Source organism: Lutra lutra, chromosome 2 (genome assembly GCF_902655055.1).
Source record: "Lutra lutra chromosome 2, mLutLut1.2, whole genome shotgun sequence".
NCBI classification, from domain to species: Eukaryota; Metazoa; Chordata; class Mammalia; order Carnivora; family Mustelidae; genus Lutra; species Lutra lutra.
The window spans coordinates 192,233,096-192,249,761 of NC_062279.1; the positions used below are offsets into that span (position 1 = coordinate 192,233,096).

The 16,666-nt window shown below is 36.4% G+C and overlaps 1 protein-coding gene across 14 annotated transcripts in view; it reads left to right on the forward strand.

Moving 5' to 3' along the window:
* The window catches only part of ADGRL3 (adhesion G protein-coupled receptor L3), an 846,536-nt gene that overhangs the window by 691,581 nt on the left and 138,289 nt on the right, over positions 1-16,666 (forward strand). For all 14 annotated transcript variants that reach the window (XM_047719410.1, XM_047719413.1, XM_047719415.1 and 11 more), the window contains 4 exons: positions 7,157-7,340; positions 8,296-8,418; positions 14,620-14,828; positions 15,543-15,719. In XM_047719410.1, the coding sequence (XP_047575366.1) occupies positions 7,157-7,340; positions 8,296-8,418; positions 14,620-14,828; positions 15,543-15,719 (693 nt within the window). The remainder of the gene's footprint in view (positions 1-7,156; positions 7,341-8,295; positions 8,419-14,619; positions 14,829-15,542; positions 15,720-16,666) is intronic.

Genomic DNA, 16,666 nt, shown 5'->3' on the forward strand with positions numbered 1-16,666 from the left:
TTACTGGCTGAATATTTTCTATGCAGTAAAGCCCAAACTTCTACCATCCTAAAGATCTAACTGCTCCTTACCATTTCTCCCACTATACCACCTTTTAACATTCTTTTTCCATGCACCACACACTCTTCTCATTCCAAACCTAGAACATTCCTCGCCTTAGTACCGGCTTTGTTTTGTTTTAGTCATTAACTTGCTTACTATGCCCTTTAGCCTCAAGTGTCCTCATCATAATCGAGGCAAGTTTATTCATCTTTTAGTGTCTAACTCAAAATCACGCACCTTCTGAGATCTTTTCTTGATCTTCCTTCCTCATTACTTTTTGTCCCATATGCTGTGAGTCCTTAGCTCTATTTTGTGCTTACCTTCTGCCTTGGAGTGTAGACAAATTGAAAGCTGACTCTGTGTTTTCCTCTCTTTCCTAACCTCCTCCAACAGTGACTTCCCTAGTTTTTTGCATATCATACATTCTTAATAGGACCTCATTGAATTACATTGAAAGTGAGAAAGTGAGCTTTGGTACACTTAAAAACATTTTGGAAAGCTTTTTGTAGAATATATTGTTGTTACGCCTTGTGGTTTGCATTTACTACAATAGCCTGTGGTTCTGCTTTTCTCCTTTTGAACTCTGATTGTCTTCTTAATTCCCTCTCATTCAGCCTGTCTTCCCTCCAAACCCTGTGATATCTGAGCACTTCATTCTCTTAGAGGCCCTCTTGGGAGACATGGCAAAAAGCTGTAAAACTAAAAGGTGTTTTCATTTTCTTATTACATGTAAGATCATTAATGATTTGTTAGTAAAAGTAGGTTATCTTTGCTTACTGAGCATTTTTTGAGTGTCTAAAAGGTCTCAAAGGCACTAAAATTTATCCTCAGAAAACACCAGTGAACATGGTCTTTCCCCTAAGAACATCATAAACTCATTAGAAAGCCAGACCACGAGTATGGACAGTTCTATTCAAGGTGACTAAGTACTAAAATGGGGAACCCATTATGGCACTGAATCTCTAAATGATAAAGTTTTAGATAATATTGACCAGTTACTAGGTTTTTGTTTGTTTGTTTTTTGGATTTTGTTTTGTTTTGTTTTGTTTGGTTTTCTCCCCATTTGTACTTACATATTCTTTGCTCTCATAAAACCAAGAATTTCAGAGATTTTTTTTTTTTCCTACTGGTATGAAAATGGAGAAGACTCACTGAAGTATGAATCTTCATTAGAAAGCAGTCGTTCATTGAGCACTTACTATGTGTTGGGCAGAGTTTTGGGCACTTAGAAATGACAGAGTTGCCGCCCTCATGAAGCATACCTTTTCTTGAGTGAGAGTTCTGAAATAGCCATGTAGATAAATACATATTTCAGATACTTTAGATAATGACTCATGATACAAAGAAAACAGAACAGTTAACAGATTTAAGGGTGGGGGGATTCTCCCTAGCTTTACTGATAATTGAAGACTTCTTTGTACCTGAGCTAAAACCTGAATGAGCTTATGATTAGCCTATTTTCAGAAAAATGCAATGGCGGTAAAGTTACATATCTTTTTTTTTAAATTAATTTATTTATTTGACAGAGAACACAAGCAGGGGGAACAGACAGACGGAATGGGAGAAGCAGGCTCCCTGCTGAACAAGGAGCCCATTGTCAAACGGGACTTGATCCCCAAACCTTGATATCATGACCTGAGCCCAAGACACACTTAACCAACTGAGCCACCCCTGTACCCCTTAACGTTACATATCTTTTCACAAGCATTCATTCTATTTGAGTCTTTAGTTTGGAGGTTTTCAAGTGAGGAAAGAGGGGTAACTAAGTTCTCCAAGATGACTTCACTTACTTAGTTTAAGATTTACTGCTCACCTGGGTAAGAAGTACCATTGATAGGACTGTCATTCCTGATCCTGGATATGTGCTTTGTGAAATATGTGAAATATGACAAAAGTTGATCCTAGAGAGATATATAGCTGCCCCCCAACACACAAATTTTCACTGTAGTCATAGCAAATAAGTAAATCCTCCCTTTTGAAATAGTATGAGATTACACTTCGTAACGTCCTTTAACAAACATACTATAATTAAATGCTACAAGTAAAACTAGTCAAATGAATTTGCCTAAGATCTGAGTTTTATGATAAGAAGATCCAATAATATTGTGTCCTGCAAATATATGTCCAGAAGGATATAGTATGCTCATGATCATGGTACGAATCTAAGTGAATTTTACACTTTCTAACTTATATTTGATTTTTAGAAACAGTCAAAAGTCACTTTAAAGTCTAGCCATAAACTATATAATGAGAAGAGTGATATGTAATAGCAGAAAACCCCTAACTCTCTCAATTTGAAACATAATGAACCTTATTTTCTCATGTAGCTCCCACTTTGTTGATTGGTTAAAAAACATAAATGTGTCCAAAGACACAATGAAATTTAGTGACAACTAGAATGCAAATTTCCAGTGCCATCTCCTATTCAGATTCTAGTGATTTGGAAAAGAAAATAAAGTGAGTTAACATTTAGTTTCTGACAAGGACAGTGTTGATTAAATTTATTTTCAGAATTTTAGATTATTTCAGTCTGTATACAGCAAAACCATTAGATGATTTTTTTTTCTTTTCTTTTTTTTGTTCTCGTGGATCAAGTCTTGTCTTTATGATAAATGCTGGGTCAAGTGTATTTTTTTTCAACTTTATCATGTAAATTTTAGATCAGAAAATTATTTATAGCAGAAAAAGAGAAGTCAGTCAGAGCTGTTGGACACTAAATGATATCCCCATACCTCACTTTAATCAAATTCATTGTACATTCCCTGTTCAGCTTTGGTTCTAAGCATAGTTAAGCTAATGCCCTTGTAACCAAATAAAATGAAAATCAACCTGTTTTTTTTTTATTTTTAGAGTACTTACATTTTAATGTATAAAACAGACAAATTATAATATGGCATGTAAGTGCCATAATAAAGGAATATGCACCAAGAGCTATGGGAACACAACATAGGAAACCACTGACTACTTGAAGAAGTTGCCTTGGGGATTGATTTGTAAATTAAATAGCCATTAAGCTCTTTTAAGTCCCATTTATGTTTTTCCTTGCTATAGCACTCATCCCTGTTACTCATTCATTTTTATTTCTTTGGACAATTACAGTGGTTTTTAAAAAATCTGTATGGATACAAATCTCATAATAAATCCTTGGCTTAAAATCAATCAATCAGTCAATCAATCAATCAATCCTTGGCTTAGACCCTATACTCTCCCAGATTTTCTGCTTTGTCTTAGATCACTTACTCTGGCTTTAGATATTTTCCTCCTCAATACATTCCTTAAATTCCTTAAAGTTAGGTACTTCTCAAGCTTCTGTCCTTGGATTTCTTTCTTTCTTTTTTTTTAATTTAAATTCAATTAATTCACATATAATGCACTGTTGGTTTCAGAGGTAGAGGTGAGTGACTTAGCAATCTTATATAACACCCAGTGCTCATTACATCACATTCCTTCCTTAATGTCTATCACCCAGTTACTCCAGCCCCCCACATCCCATCCCTCCAACAAACCCTAAGTTTGTTTCCTATGATTGAGTCTCTTATGGTTTGTTTCCCTCTCTAGTTTCATCTTGTTTTATTTTTTCCTCTCCTCCATGACCCTGTTTTAAAGAGATGTTGAACTAATGAGAGCAATGCAAATAACTAGTGTGACAAAACAAAAACAAAACCACACATATCACTACATATGATGATACAGTGTCATCATTTGTGGGTAAACTTACAAATGCAAAAATGTACAAGGAAAACAAAATACAGTCTTTTGTCATTGAAGGGTGTGAGTAATTGGCCTTCATTAAGCTGGTAACAGGGACATGTCAACAAACACTGGAAAGTTTAAACAAACTGCATTAATGATAAAGCTATTAGACTGACTTAACCATGCTGTTCAAACTTCTAAAATACACATTATGAATTATTTAATACACATGTTCCTGTCCTGTCCTATTCCTCAAAGCTTCAGGTGATATAGTCTTTAGTAGTTAAGTTGTGAAACAGGTTGATTCATGAAGGTTACATTGTAGAAGTTAATCCTTTGGGATCTCACTTCAGAACAGATATTTTGTAATTATCAGGTATAACCTATGCTTCCATCAGTGAAGACCTCTCTTCCTCCTAAGGTGGACTTAGATATCCAATGAAAGTCCATGTAAGGTTACACCTTGAACATGTGTTATGAGCCAGCCAACATAAATGCATTTGTATCGCCATGCAGTACAAAATGGTTATCCTATCGTCTCTGATTTGTGGATCAACTGCAGACAAGTTAAGTGACTTGCACAACATCATACAGCTAGTAAGTGGCACAGTCCAGGTACAAGCTCAGCAGATGGGATTCCCAATTCCATATTCTTGTTTTCGCACTACAGAATTCCATGTGTTGAAATTTCCTTATGTTGATACTTAAGCAATCACACCACATGCTTTTTTTTTTTTTTTAAGACTTTATTTAGTTATTTGACACAGAGAGAGCACACAAGTAGGGGGAGCAGCAGGCAGAGGGGGAGGGAGAAGTAGCCTCCCCCAATGAGCAGGGAGCCTGTTGCGGGGCTTGATCCCGGGACCCTGAGATTATGACCTGAGCTGAAGGCAGACGCTCAACGACTGAGCCATCCAGGCACCCCACAACACGTGCTTTTTAAAGAAGAATAAGTAAATATTAGATTTGTGCCTAACCTATCCAAGGTTTTAGGACCATATATTATGTCTGTCATTTCTATAATAAACTTTGAAATCATTTGGGCTTTAATAGAAAACTTCTTTAAAGATCCTGATTTATTTGGGAAGATGGAATTGTCATAAATGTACTTAAAATTTATAACTATGAAAATATTGTACTACATACATTTTCGTAGGCAAAACTAAGATAATTTAATTAGAGGTGCCTTTGATTCGTTAGTTACCAATTCAAACATGGTATTTTACCTAATGCAATCTATTGTAAACAGGTGGCTGTTTAGAACATTCTCAGAGTTGACCATAGTTATTTCTTTTTCTTTCTTTTTTTTTTTTTTTTTTTAGATTTTATTTATTTGAAAGAGAGAGAGAGAAAATGAGAGAAAGAGGGAGCATGAGAAGGGGGAGGGTCAGAGGGAGAAGCAGACTCCCTGCCAAGCAGGAAACCTGATGCGGAACTCTATCCCGGAACTCCAGGATCATGACCTGAGCCCAAGGCAGTTACTTAACCAACTGAGCCACCCAGGCACCCCAGTTGTTTATTTTTCTTGTGTTTTTTTTTTTTTTCCTTTTTCCCTCCTTTTGCATTTCTTAAATTAAAAAAAAAAATTGAAAACAAAGGGCAGAGCAGAAATATTGCATTGTCCCCAATAAAACTTTCCCTGGGATAAGACTTACTTGGTGTAAGATTCTTCACTAATCTTACAATGGCTGCTCCTTAAAGAACAGGCATAATTTCTGTTGTGTGTGGGATTTTCAGAGCATTTCTAATGAATTCAGAGCATCATCTAATCACGGAAAGAATACTTCTTCGCACCCTGGAGGTCAATGTTCTCTGGCTTCTGAAAATACCTAAACTTGTTTTTGTTCATTTGTTTCCTATGTGGCACCTCCTTTTTGGCATATCCTCTTGGCATTATCACTATAGAGAACTTCCTGGAAAGCAAATCATTTTGTTGTGAATGGCAATGCTTTTGTCTGGCTTCTAGGTCATGCTTTAAACTCAGAACACATGGCAGAACTAAGCAGACTATGTGAGAACGCCCAGTTATTAAACTCATGAGAATTTTTTTTTTTTGGTGTTTTTTTGTTTGTTGTTTGTTTTTAAATGATGCAAAGTACTCAAGTTGCAAGTAGGACTAGTTTACATGAGAGTCCAGTGAGGTTGATTTTTGGCCAAAACTTGGAGTAGCTGGGAAAAATATCAAGAAAAAACAACTCTTATCAAAAGGCAAATTAGGTTTTGAAGCTGGTGTTAATTGGCAGCCAAGGTGTTTCATTATGAAGCTGAATTTTTAACAGTTGTGAGTCGGTTACTATGAAAACACCAGCCAGAAGAAAACATGGCAGTGCAATGGGTATTTCTTCAATCTCTCCTAATCCTTCTGCCAATGTGTCAATAAGACGAGGCTTGTTTTAAAACACCCATGCACTGCCTAGAAATTGCCTGTGTTGGCTGTTTATTCAAATTTTTTCTCGATTGGATGTATATTTCATAATCAATGGATTCAGGGATGATCACTTTCAAACTGCAGGTGTTATATTTTTTCTATTTTGCAATTCTGTGTTTGAATGAAACCTTAAGAAGACCTTATTGGGAGAACCATTTTGTTTTGTTTTGTTTTGTTTTGTTTTGTTTTCCTTTGTAACCTAGAGCATAAACCTAACCACAGGAAATATATAAATTGTAACTAGGGAGATGATTCTTTTGGAGGAAGCAATGAGAACTGTGGCTTTTTATCTCTATGTGTACCTACTGCTGATTTTTTTTTTAAAGGAAAACACCTGAGGGCCACAGGTAGCAAGTTCCAATTGTTTATTCCCTTCCCTAATACTAAACAGCATGAAGGTTTTTCTTCACACATAACATATCCCAAGCCCCTGGAAGTATGTATGCTTTGATATTTTTCCCATTCTGACATTTTCCCAGCTGGCTAAGAAAAAAAAGTTGGTTTGTTCAGTGAGTCCTCAACTTATAGGCAACAAATTCTTATATTGTCCTGTCTGTTGTCATCCCTTTAACCTCTGCTGCATTCAGCATTTAGTTTTATGGTGATATGTAGGGGAAAAAATGATTTTTTGTGGGTGATATGATAAAAGTGTTGGCTTAAATTACTTGCCAGCAGTTCCACAGCCAAATAATTTAATTATGTGATTATAGTCTTATTGAAGCCTTTGCTATTGATTCTAAGAAGCAAGCATGGATCTATTTGTTGTCCTTCAAAACAAAAGCTGGTTTTTCTCTTGCCTTGCAGTCTCAGCTAGGGCTTTAACAGAACACAATAATGAATGCTTCTGCTGCAGCAAGTCACAGGGGAGGCTAGGACAATACTGAACCCATGCACACCGCTGATCCTTGCTTGCTGAGCAACATGTACACCTGGATTTCTGACAGCTCTGTGAGTTCACTAGAGACCTCTGTCATTTTGTTCATCCTCTTGTAGGCGATGGTCGAGACAGTTAACAACCTTCTCCAGCCACAAGCCTCAAATGCGTGGAGAGACCTGACTACAAGCGATCAGCTACGGGCAGCGACCATGTTGCTTGACACTGTGGAGGAAAGTGCTTTTGTCCTGGCCGATAACCTTTTGAAGACTGACATTGTCAGGGAGAACACAGACAATATTCGTAAGTGGCCTTTGTTATACAGAAGGACCAGAGACCCTTGGACAGAAGAGAGAAAGAAAAAATTTCTGTGGTAGTGCAGGTATTATGAGTGACTTTTATTTCAGTGGAGATAAGTGATTTTTTTTTCTATAATTAGAAGGATATCACCTGCCATTGGCTTAAAAGAGTCATTCCTCATAAGCATGTGTGTTACCCTCCTTAGGATATCCCAATATTGGATATATTAGCCTGAGATCACTCACAGTTAGGTCCTTTAGTTAGCTAATTAGTTTTTTATGTCCATGTGTATCGATGTCTGCATTGTGCTATTTAAAATTTATCCTCCTAATAGTGCCTATGGGTCATGTCAGTTATGATAAGAATATCTCTGAATTATGTATTACAAAAAAATCACTCATTTAAGTGAAGGTGATAAAGCAGTGTTTTTTTGTAATTGTGTTATTGGCTCATAAGGAGTATAAATCTATTTTTATTGTGCATAAGGATGTAGCTGACAGTTTTATTTCAGAAGATTTGATAAAGCTATTTCAAACTTATTAGATTTAAAGATCGATCAATATTGATATAATAGTGCAGCTCTAGATTATAAAGAGACTTTTACTTAATTCACAAAAGAAAGATAATATTTTGAAAATATAGTAACAATATTTGGAAGATATAGTAACAAAGTTGACAAAGCATAAGGATTTGAGCTTGATTTTAAATTTTAGGCTTTATAATTGATATATTTGTGTTCTTATTTACCTACTTAATAGTTTTTGTCTTATTTTAAAAATAAAGTACTAAAGAAATACTTTTGAAATGGAACATTGAACCATTATTCATTTTGACTACTATAAATTAGTAGAACATTAATTCTGGTATTTTGATTTCAGAAATATTTAAGTAATTTAGGAAATCATCTTAGCTTTGGTGTATTTCTCAATGAGCACTGATAACTCTTTGCCATTAACAGAGTTGGAAGTTGCAAGGCTGAGCACGGAAGGAAACTTAGAAGACCTAAAATTTCCAGAAAACATGGGTCACGGAAGCACTATCCAGCTCTCCGCAAATACTTTAAAACAAAATGGTCGAAACGGTAGGTTAGAGTTTATTTGTTAAGCATGGTGAGATTGAACTCATCATCAATGCTTTCTTTCTTGGCTTGGAGGTTTAGATCTGCTATCCAAAAGCTCTCCTACTCTCACTCAACTATTCTCTCTCTCCTCTGCCTCCTCTTTCCTATCTTATGCACCAACAATATTGCAATGTATTTGCTCTATAAAATTCTCAGATTTGGAAATTGTTCTGTGCATTTTCAGTTGCAGTACAATGTCAGAAACTTGAATCTGAGAGGAATTAATGAACAACAAAATCCAGATATCTGACTTTTTTTCTTGAAAGGAGTAACTCTTACTGAGTTGACAGATTTTGTTTCTAAAAATTTTTTTTAATATTTTTTATTTATTTATTTGACAGACAGAGATCACAAGTAGGCAGAGAGGCAGGCAGAGAGAGAGGAGGAAGCAGGCTCTCCGCGAAGCAGAGAGCCCGATGCGGGGCTCGATCCCAGGACCCTGGGATCATGACCTGAGCCGAAGGCAGAGGCTTTAACCCTCTGAGCCACCCAGGCGCCCCTTGTTTCTAAAATTTTTAATGGAAATTTTACTTGTAATTTTAAAGTTGTATTGTTTTCCTTATTCACTAGTTTTGAAAGTGTTTCTATAGCTTTTTTTGAAAAGCATACAGAAAATTTAAAATGTGAGATGAGTTGGGGGAAAGGTACTGGTCAATATAGGTCAGTTTGATACTAGATTAAATTCACTGAATATAATGAGAATTAAATAAAATCATAGAGAAAATATGTCTCAAGTTGTCACTGTATTAATTTTCTTTAAAGATTTTATTTATTTATTTGTCAGAGAGAGAGAGAGAGAGCACAAGCAGGGGGGCAGCAGGCAGAGGGAGAACCAGGTTCTCTATCGAGTAAGGAGCCCGGTGTGGGACTCCATCCCAAGACCCTAGGATCATGACCTGAACTAAAGGCAAACACTTAACCTACTGAGCCACCCAGGTGTCCCTAGTATTAAATTTTTAAAAACATACTTTTTGCCAACTAAATGAGACCTTTGACCTGTTAGATGATGGGAAGATGACCTCAGGCTGTAGCAACCAAGTCAGAGGTGGCATTTCATGGTGCAGGTTGCATAGTTTTAAAGAAAGAAAAGCCTGTTGAATAAGACCAAGACAAAACAATTATGGCTGTTGTCAACAGAACAGAATTCTTTTAAGGTTGGAAATCGCCTAAGTGACCTTCTAAGTCATTATATTGCTAATTTGACTGTATGAATTTTGAGGCTACAGTAAGATTTTCTACGAAGCAAAATCAGATTTCTGCATTCGCTTTCCAGCTGGCTTCCCTCTCTCCACTCTTCCTGCCTCCCGACAGAATATCCTGTTGACAAGGATCTTCTGGAAATGTAAATCTGACCAGTTTGCTTCCAGTTGCGTTCAGAACAAAATCAGAGGATTTCACTAGGCCACCAAGTGCTTGTCCACTTCTTTCCCGCCTCATCTGCCCTACTTCCTGTCTGTCTTTAACCTGCTCTCTATGACTCAGTCTAGTCTTGATCCTTTTTCTTTTTTATTGAGCTAGAAGTGACATGGGACTTTACATTAGTTTCAGGAGTACAATATAATGATTCGATATTTGTATATATTGTAAAATCATCCCCACAGTAAGTTTAGTTCACACTTATCACCACATACAGTTTATTTTTTTCTTGTGATGAGACCTTTTAAGATTGAACTCCTCAGCAACTTTCAAAACATATAATACAGTATTATTAACTTACAGTCACTCTGCCATATGTTACATCCCCATGACGTTTATTTATAACTGGAAGTTTGTACTTATTGACCTTTTTCACCCATTTTGCCTATCCACCGCCCCCTGCAGTGGCAGCCACCAGTCTGTTCTCTGTATCTATGAATTTAGTTTGTTTTATTTATTTTTTTTTTAGGATTCCATATATAAGTGAGAATATACAATACTTATCTTTCCCTGTTTGACATATTTCACTTAGCATAATGCCCTCAAGGTCGATTCATATTATCATAAATAATAAGATATCATTCTTTGTTAATGGCTGAGTAATATTCCATTTTTTTCATCCATTCCCTTATCAGTGGACACTAAGGGTGTTTACATATCTTAACTCTTTTGAATAATGCTACAATGAACATGGGGTACAGAGATCTTTTTGTGTTAGTGTGTTTGTTTCCTTCAGATAAAAACCCAGAAGTGGAATTACTGGATCATATGGTAGTTTTTTTTTTTTGCTTTTTTTTTTAAAGATTTTATTTATTTGACACAGAGAGAGAGATCACAAGTAGGCAGAGAGGCAGGCAGAGAGAGAGAGAGAGAGGGAAGCAGGCTCCCTGCTGAGCAGAGAGCCCGACGTGGGGCTCGATCCCAGGACCCTGAGATCATGACCTGAGCCGAAGGCAGAGGCCCTAACCCACTGAGCCACCCAGGTACCCCTCATATGGTAGTTTTATTTTTAATTTTTGGGGGCACCTCCACAGTGTTTTCCACAGTGGTGTACCAGTTTACATTCCCACCAACAGTGCTCAAGGATTCTCTCTGATCTAGTCTTGAATACACCAAGAGTGTTTCTGTGTCAGATTTTTGCATTTTGTTTTCTTCCTGGAATGTAGTTTTTACATTTCTTTACATAGAAGCTTCTCTATCATTTACTGTTCAGTATAAATCTTACCTCTTTAGGAAGGAAAGTTTTTCTCTGTCTCCCTGAAGGTACACCATTCTTTCCTAATTGCTCTTTTCCCATTAGCCACTTTATACTATTGCTTCCTCATGGTGATTATTCACTTAACATCATATGAAATATTATTATTTTTAAGTTGCCTGCTTATTATCTGACTTTCCTTCTAAGTGGTAAGCTCATGAGAACAGGGATCTCTTCTTACTTGTCATCTGTTATATGTAACACTTATGCCTGGCACATGGATAAACTCTCTAAGAATTTCTCAAATAAGTATATGAACTTGCAGATATAAAGCTATTGGCAATCAAAATATGGTTATATTAGTCATATTTTGTTTTATACTCATTTATTTTATTTTCTAAAGTAGTGTGTGTGAGTGTGTGTGTTAGGTCACATTTAAGCATTAATTTTGGAGTGCAGAATCTGTAACAATTATACATAACTAAATGCATTGATAAAACAAGGGGGGATATCAACATGACACTGTCCTGTAGGTGGAAATTGGTAGGAATTATCAACTGGCTATCAACCAGTTAAAATAAAAGTTGTTACTGTCAACAAGGGAGGGGGGAGAAAGATGTTCTTCTGAAGTGTAACCTTCCAAAACTTAGTATTTTCATATTAAATCTAGAGAAAAGCACTAAAATTAAATGCTGTGTTATAACAGACAAGAAATATTTAGTGAATTACTCTTCTTTCCTGAGTACATGTTAACAGATGTGGATTGGAAATTTAAAAACAGCTCTTTCCTTTATGTAGCTCTTATAATCTCGTTGCTAAATTACTGAAAGGATATGGGTATCTCATAGGATCAATGAGAAGGCTGGACAACTGGGCCCAGAAAACCAGCAAGAGCTAGGAGGCTGACAGCAGCCCATAGCATCACACGGAGTTATTGCTTGCAATGTCACGGCTGCCACGAGTGAGGCGTAAGTGAAGGCGGCTGCTGCTGCATCACCTCCCGCTTCCTTGTGTCACCAGCTCCTCATCTGAAGTCAGAGACGAGTGCAGATGATGGGAGGCATCGAGCTCTGGTGTCCAGAGCAACCTCTTTGCAAAACAGGCTGGGAAAGCCAATGTGCATCCATTTTGTGTCTATAAATCCCCAATAATTGGGAATTTTCCAAACATGGGAGCACAGTTTAGATGTTGGACAGTCCCCTCCCTCCTCAAAAGAAGTCTATTAAAATTTCCTTGTTCTTATTCCCACTTGACTCTAAGATTCAGGGATAAGGATTGAGACTTCTGTGATAGTCAGGACAGTGCCTATCTGGACAGCAGCTATCAGGACTGAGCTGATATAAATTCATACTGGAAGTAAGACATAGGGCTTGATGTATTTTATTTTATTTTATTTTTAAAGATTTTATTTATTTATTTGACAGACAGAGATCACAAGTAGGCAGAGAGGCAGGCAGAGAGAGAGGAGGAAGCAGGCTCCCTGCTGAGCAGAGAGCCCGATGTGGGTCTCAATCCCAGGACACTGGGACCATGACCTGAGCCGAAGGCAGAGGCTTTAACCCACTGAGCCACCCAGGCGCCCCAGGCTTGATGTATTTTAAGAAAGAAAATGATATGATCAGAAACATGTCACCTGCGTGGCTCAGTCACTTAAGCATCTGCCTTCAGCTCAGGTCATGATCCCAGGACCAAGGATGGAGCCCCGGATTGGACTCCCTGCTCAGCAGGGTTCTGCTCCTCCCTCTCCCTCTGCCCTTCCTCCCCATGTTAAAAGAAGGTTAATTTTACAGAAGATTGCTGGTGGGAGATAGTCATAAGAGAAAAAAAATAAGGTGGAAGGATATATGGAGAAAGTGACTTTCGAAGAACATGGTAATTGTGTTCAAAAACAGATAAGGATTTTGAGTCCTTGTTATGGTTGTTTTCACTGCAATTGAAATATAATTCACATAAAATAAAATGCATATCCCTTAAGAATGTAGCTTGATGAACCTGACAATTGTACATTCCTCTGTAATATTACCTAAAATAAGATATAAATCTCTTCTATTAACTCAGAAATTGTTACCCGTTTCCAGTCTTCTTATCACCTCTCCTCATCTGATGCAACTACTCTCATTACGATCTCTATAGACAAATTTCACCTGTTCTTAGACTTCACACAAGTGGAATCATATAGTATGTGCTCTTTTCCGTCTGTGTTCTTTAACCAAACACAGTATTTTGGGGATTCTGTCATCATGCTCTAATGGTAGTTTCTTCTTTGTTCTATCAGTTGTTCTTCATTGATGCACGGTCTATTCCATTATATCGTATGCCATAATTCATTTGTCTGTTGATATATTTTTTAGTTGTTTCCCTTTGGCAGATATTGTAAGGTTGCTATTCATCTTATACAAGTTTTTTTTTCTTTATAGATTTATATTTTCACTTATCTAGGAAGGGTAGATATGTTCGACTTCACAGAAAAAAAATCACCATTTCTCCACATAGTTGAACTACTTCTCATTTCCACCTGTAGTGTGCGGGAACTGTGGCTGTTCCTCATCTTTATAATATTAGCGTGACCAGTCCTTTTGATTTTAGAAACTCTAGTGTTTATGAGATGGTATCTTGGTGTGTTTTTTCATTTTTATTTCCATAAATACTAATGATGGTGATAATTTTTCATGTTTCTATTAGCCTTTCATGTATCTTTTTTTCTGAAGTATATGTTTATGTCTTTTGCCATTTTCATTTCTTATCTATTCATTTTTTGGTTGATTAGCAGAAACCCCATATATAGTCAGGGGTCTAATATATATATCATTGTTAATATAATATTTATATTATAATTTTTATCATAAAATATAATATACATAATATATAAAGTATGATATATTAAAAATAATATTGTTGATATAATATTTTGATAGACACATTTTAAATTTTGATAAAGTGTAGTTTTCCTTTCTTTCTTTCTTTTATGGTTAATGTCTTTTGGATCCTATCCAAGTCATCCTTGCCTACTCCAAGATCACAAAGATCCTCTATTTTGTTCTAGAAATTTTATGGTTCTGGTTTTTATGTTTAGGTCTATAATCTGTCTTTAAGTCTTTAAGTTTATTTGTTTGTTTGTTTGTTTTTAAGATTTTATTTATGTGACAGACAGAGATTATAAGTAGCTAGAGAGGCAGACGGTGGGGGTGGGAGCAGGCTCCCTGCTGAGCAGAGAGCCAGATGCAGGGCTGGATCCCAGGACCCTGGGATCATGACCTGAGCTGAAGACAGGCTCTAACCCACTGAGCCACCCAGGCACCCCTAAGTCTTTAAGTTTTGAGTACAGAGCGATTCATTTTTAAAATACTGATAGATTGTTTTTCAGCATCATTTGACATTCCTTTTTTCATGAATACCTTGGCACTTTGGTTAAAATGAATGCTTAATTTTGTTGTGAATGTATACTGTATGGATTTGATTATAACTTAATTAGAAGTATCTAAATTTGGTGGAATGTACAAAGTAATCAGAGTTTCTTCCCAACTTATAATTCACATTTACATTTTTTTCAGGAGAGATCAGAGTGGCCTTTGTCCTATACAACAACTTGGGTCCTTATTTGTCCACGGAGAATGCCAGCATGAAGTTGGGAACAGAGGCTATGTCCACCAATCATTCTGTTATTGTCAATTCCCCTGTTATTACAGCAGCAATAAACAAAGAGTTCAGCAATAAGGTTTATTTAGCTGATCCTGTGGTGTTCACTGTTAAACATATTAAGGTAAGAACATGCCGTGATAAATTTAGTTGTCCACATTGTCTGTATCTGTTACAGCACGAACATGAACTAATTTAATTTTCCTTTAATTTTTCCCATTATTTGACAGATAACAATTCATTATCTATAAAATGATAGTGGTGATTTTTCTTTTCTAAGATGAGGGAGGAGAATAACTCTTAAATATATAAGTGCTTCTGATAAAAATATTTGTAGATGGATTTCTAAATGTATCTCCATAATTAAAAAGAGTTAACAACATATTTAGTGGAATTGGACATGGCTTCATATATGATGTCACTAGTAATTATGTCTTTGTGCTTGAATATATTTTTAGGTATGTACAAAGATTGTATTATAAAGTGAACAAAGATTTCTAAAGACCATCTTTTCAGAAATTGTTTAGAGTAATTAAATTCTTTATAATGTATGTTACTTTGAAATTAGTTAAAGTCATTTTGAGACATTGATATAGTATTCCAATAATATTAATTTTTTGAAAGCCAAACTTACCTCTAATTAGAGGAAATAAACAACAATATATATTCAAATTTGCCTAGGCTTAATGAAGCCTACTTAATCTGAAAACAGTGGTGTACATCTCCACAGAAGTGGGAACAGAGTATGAGGTGTGTTAGATGTAAAGAAAATGCCTATCTAATGTATGTGATCGTAAAGTAGTTATTGGCTTTATTGATTTTTTTTCCCCCTCTGTAGCAGTCCGAGGAGAATTTCAACCCTAACTGTTCATTTTGGAGCTATTCCAAGCGCACAATGACAGGTTATTGGTCAACACAAGGCTGCCGGCTTCTGACAACAAATAAGACACATACTACATGCTCTTGTAATCACCTAACCAATTTTGCAGTACTGATGGCACACGTGGAAGTTAAGGTAAGATATATGCCATAAAGTAAAGGTATCTTAGCATATGGTCAGGATATCACTGTAAGAAGTCCTAAACCCACAGGCCAGTCTTATTTCAAAGGTTTTCCACTTTCTTATTAATTTTGTTCAAAAATTCTCTGGAGTTCAACCCATATCTTCCTGGATGATTCAAAGAAAGTTTTTTTGTTTGTTTTTTGTTTTTGTTTTTGTTTTTGTTCTATTATCAACATAGTTTATAAAATTGCAGTTCACTTATAAAAGTGTACTTATAAAAATTTCCCTTAGTCTCCACTGTTTTTAGTTCCTATGACTAAAGGAGACCATGTGAACAAATCAAATTAGGACACCAGGACTAAAGGCCAGTGCAGTGGGGTTAAGAACCGGGTCTGACATTAAATACTGCCAAACTGACTCTTGGAAAAACTGACTATTAATTAACACGATTAACAATGCCTGTAATGCAAAGGGTGTAGCAAATTCTAATATAATGTAATGGGTTTTCTCCATTCACGAAAACCCATTCTAAGGAAAAATCCAGGTGATAGGGTTTCCAAAGTCAGACACACAGCTCATTTGGCTGCATCAGTGTCCTCCTGGCATGACTCTCTGGCTGCCATGGGTAGGGGAGGGCATGAAGGGGATTTAGATTTCAGATATATTTAGGACATAAAAATACAAAAGGTAGGGGTGCCTGGGTGGCTCAGTGGGTTAAAGCCTCTGCCTTCAGCTCAGGTGATGATCCCAGTGTCCTGGGATCAAGCCCCGCATCCGGCTCTCTCCTCAGCGGGGAGCCTGCTTCCCTCTCTCTCTGCCTGCCTCTCTGCCTACTTGTGATCTCTCTGTCAAATAAATTTAAAAAAAAAATCTTAAAAAAAAACAAAACACAAAAGATATAAAAAATACAAAGAGCTTATTAGCTTGTTTATAGAGACTGATGGATTAGTAACAAGAAA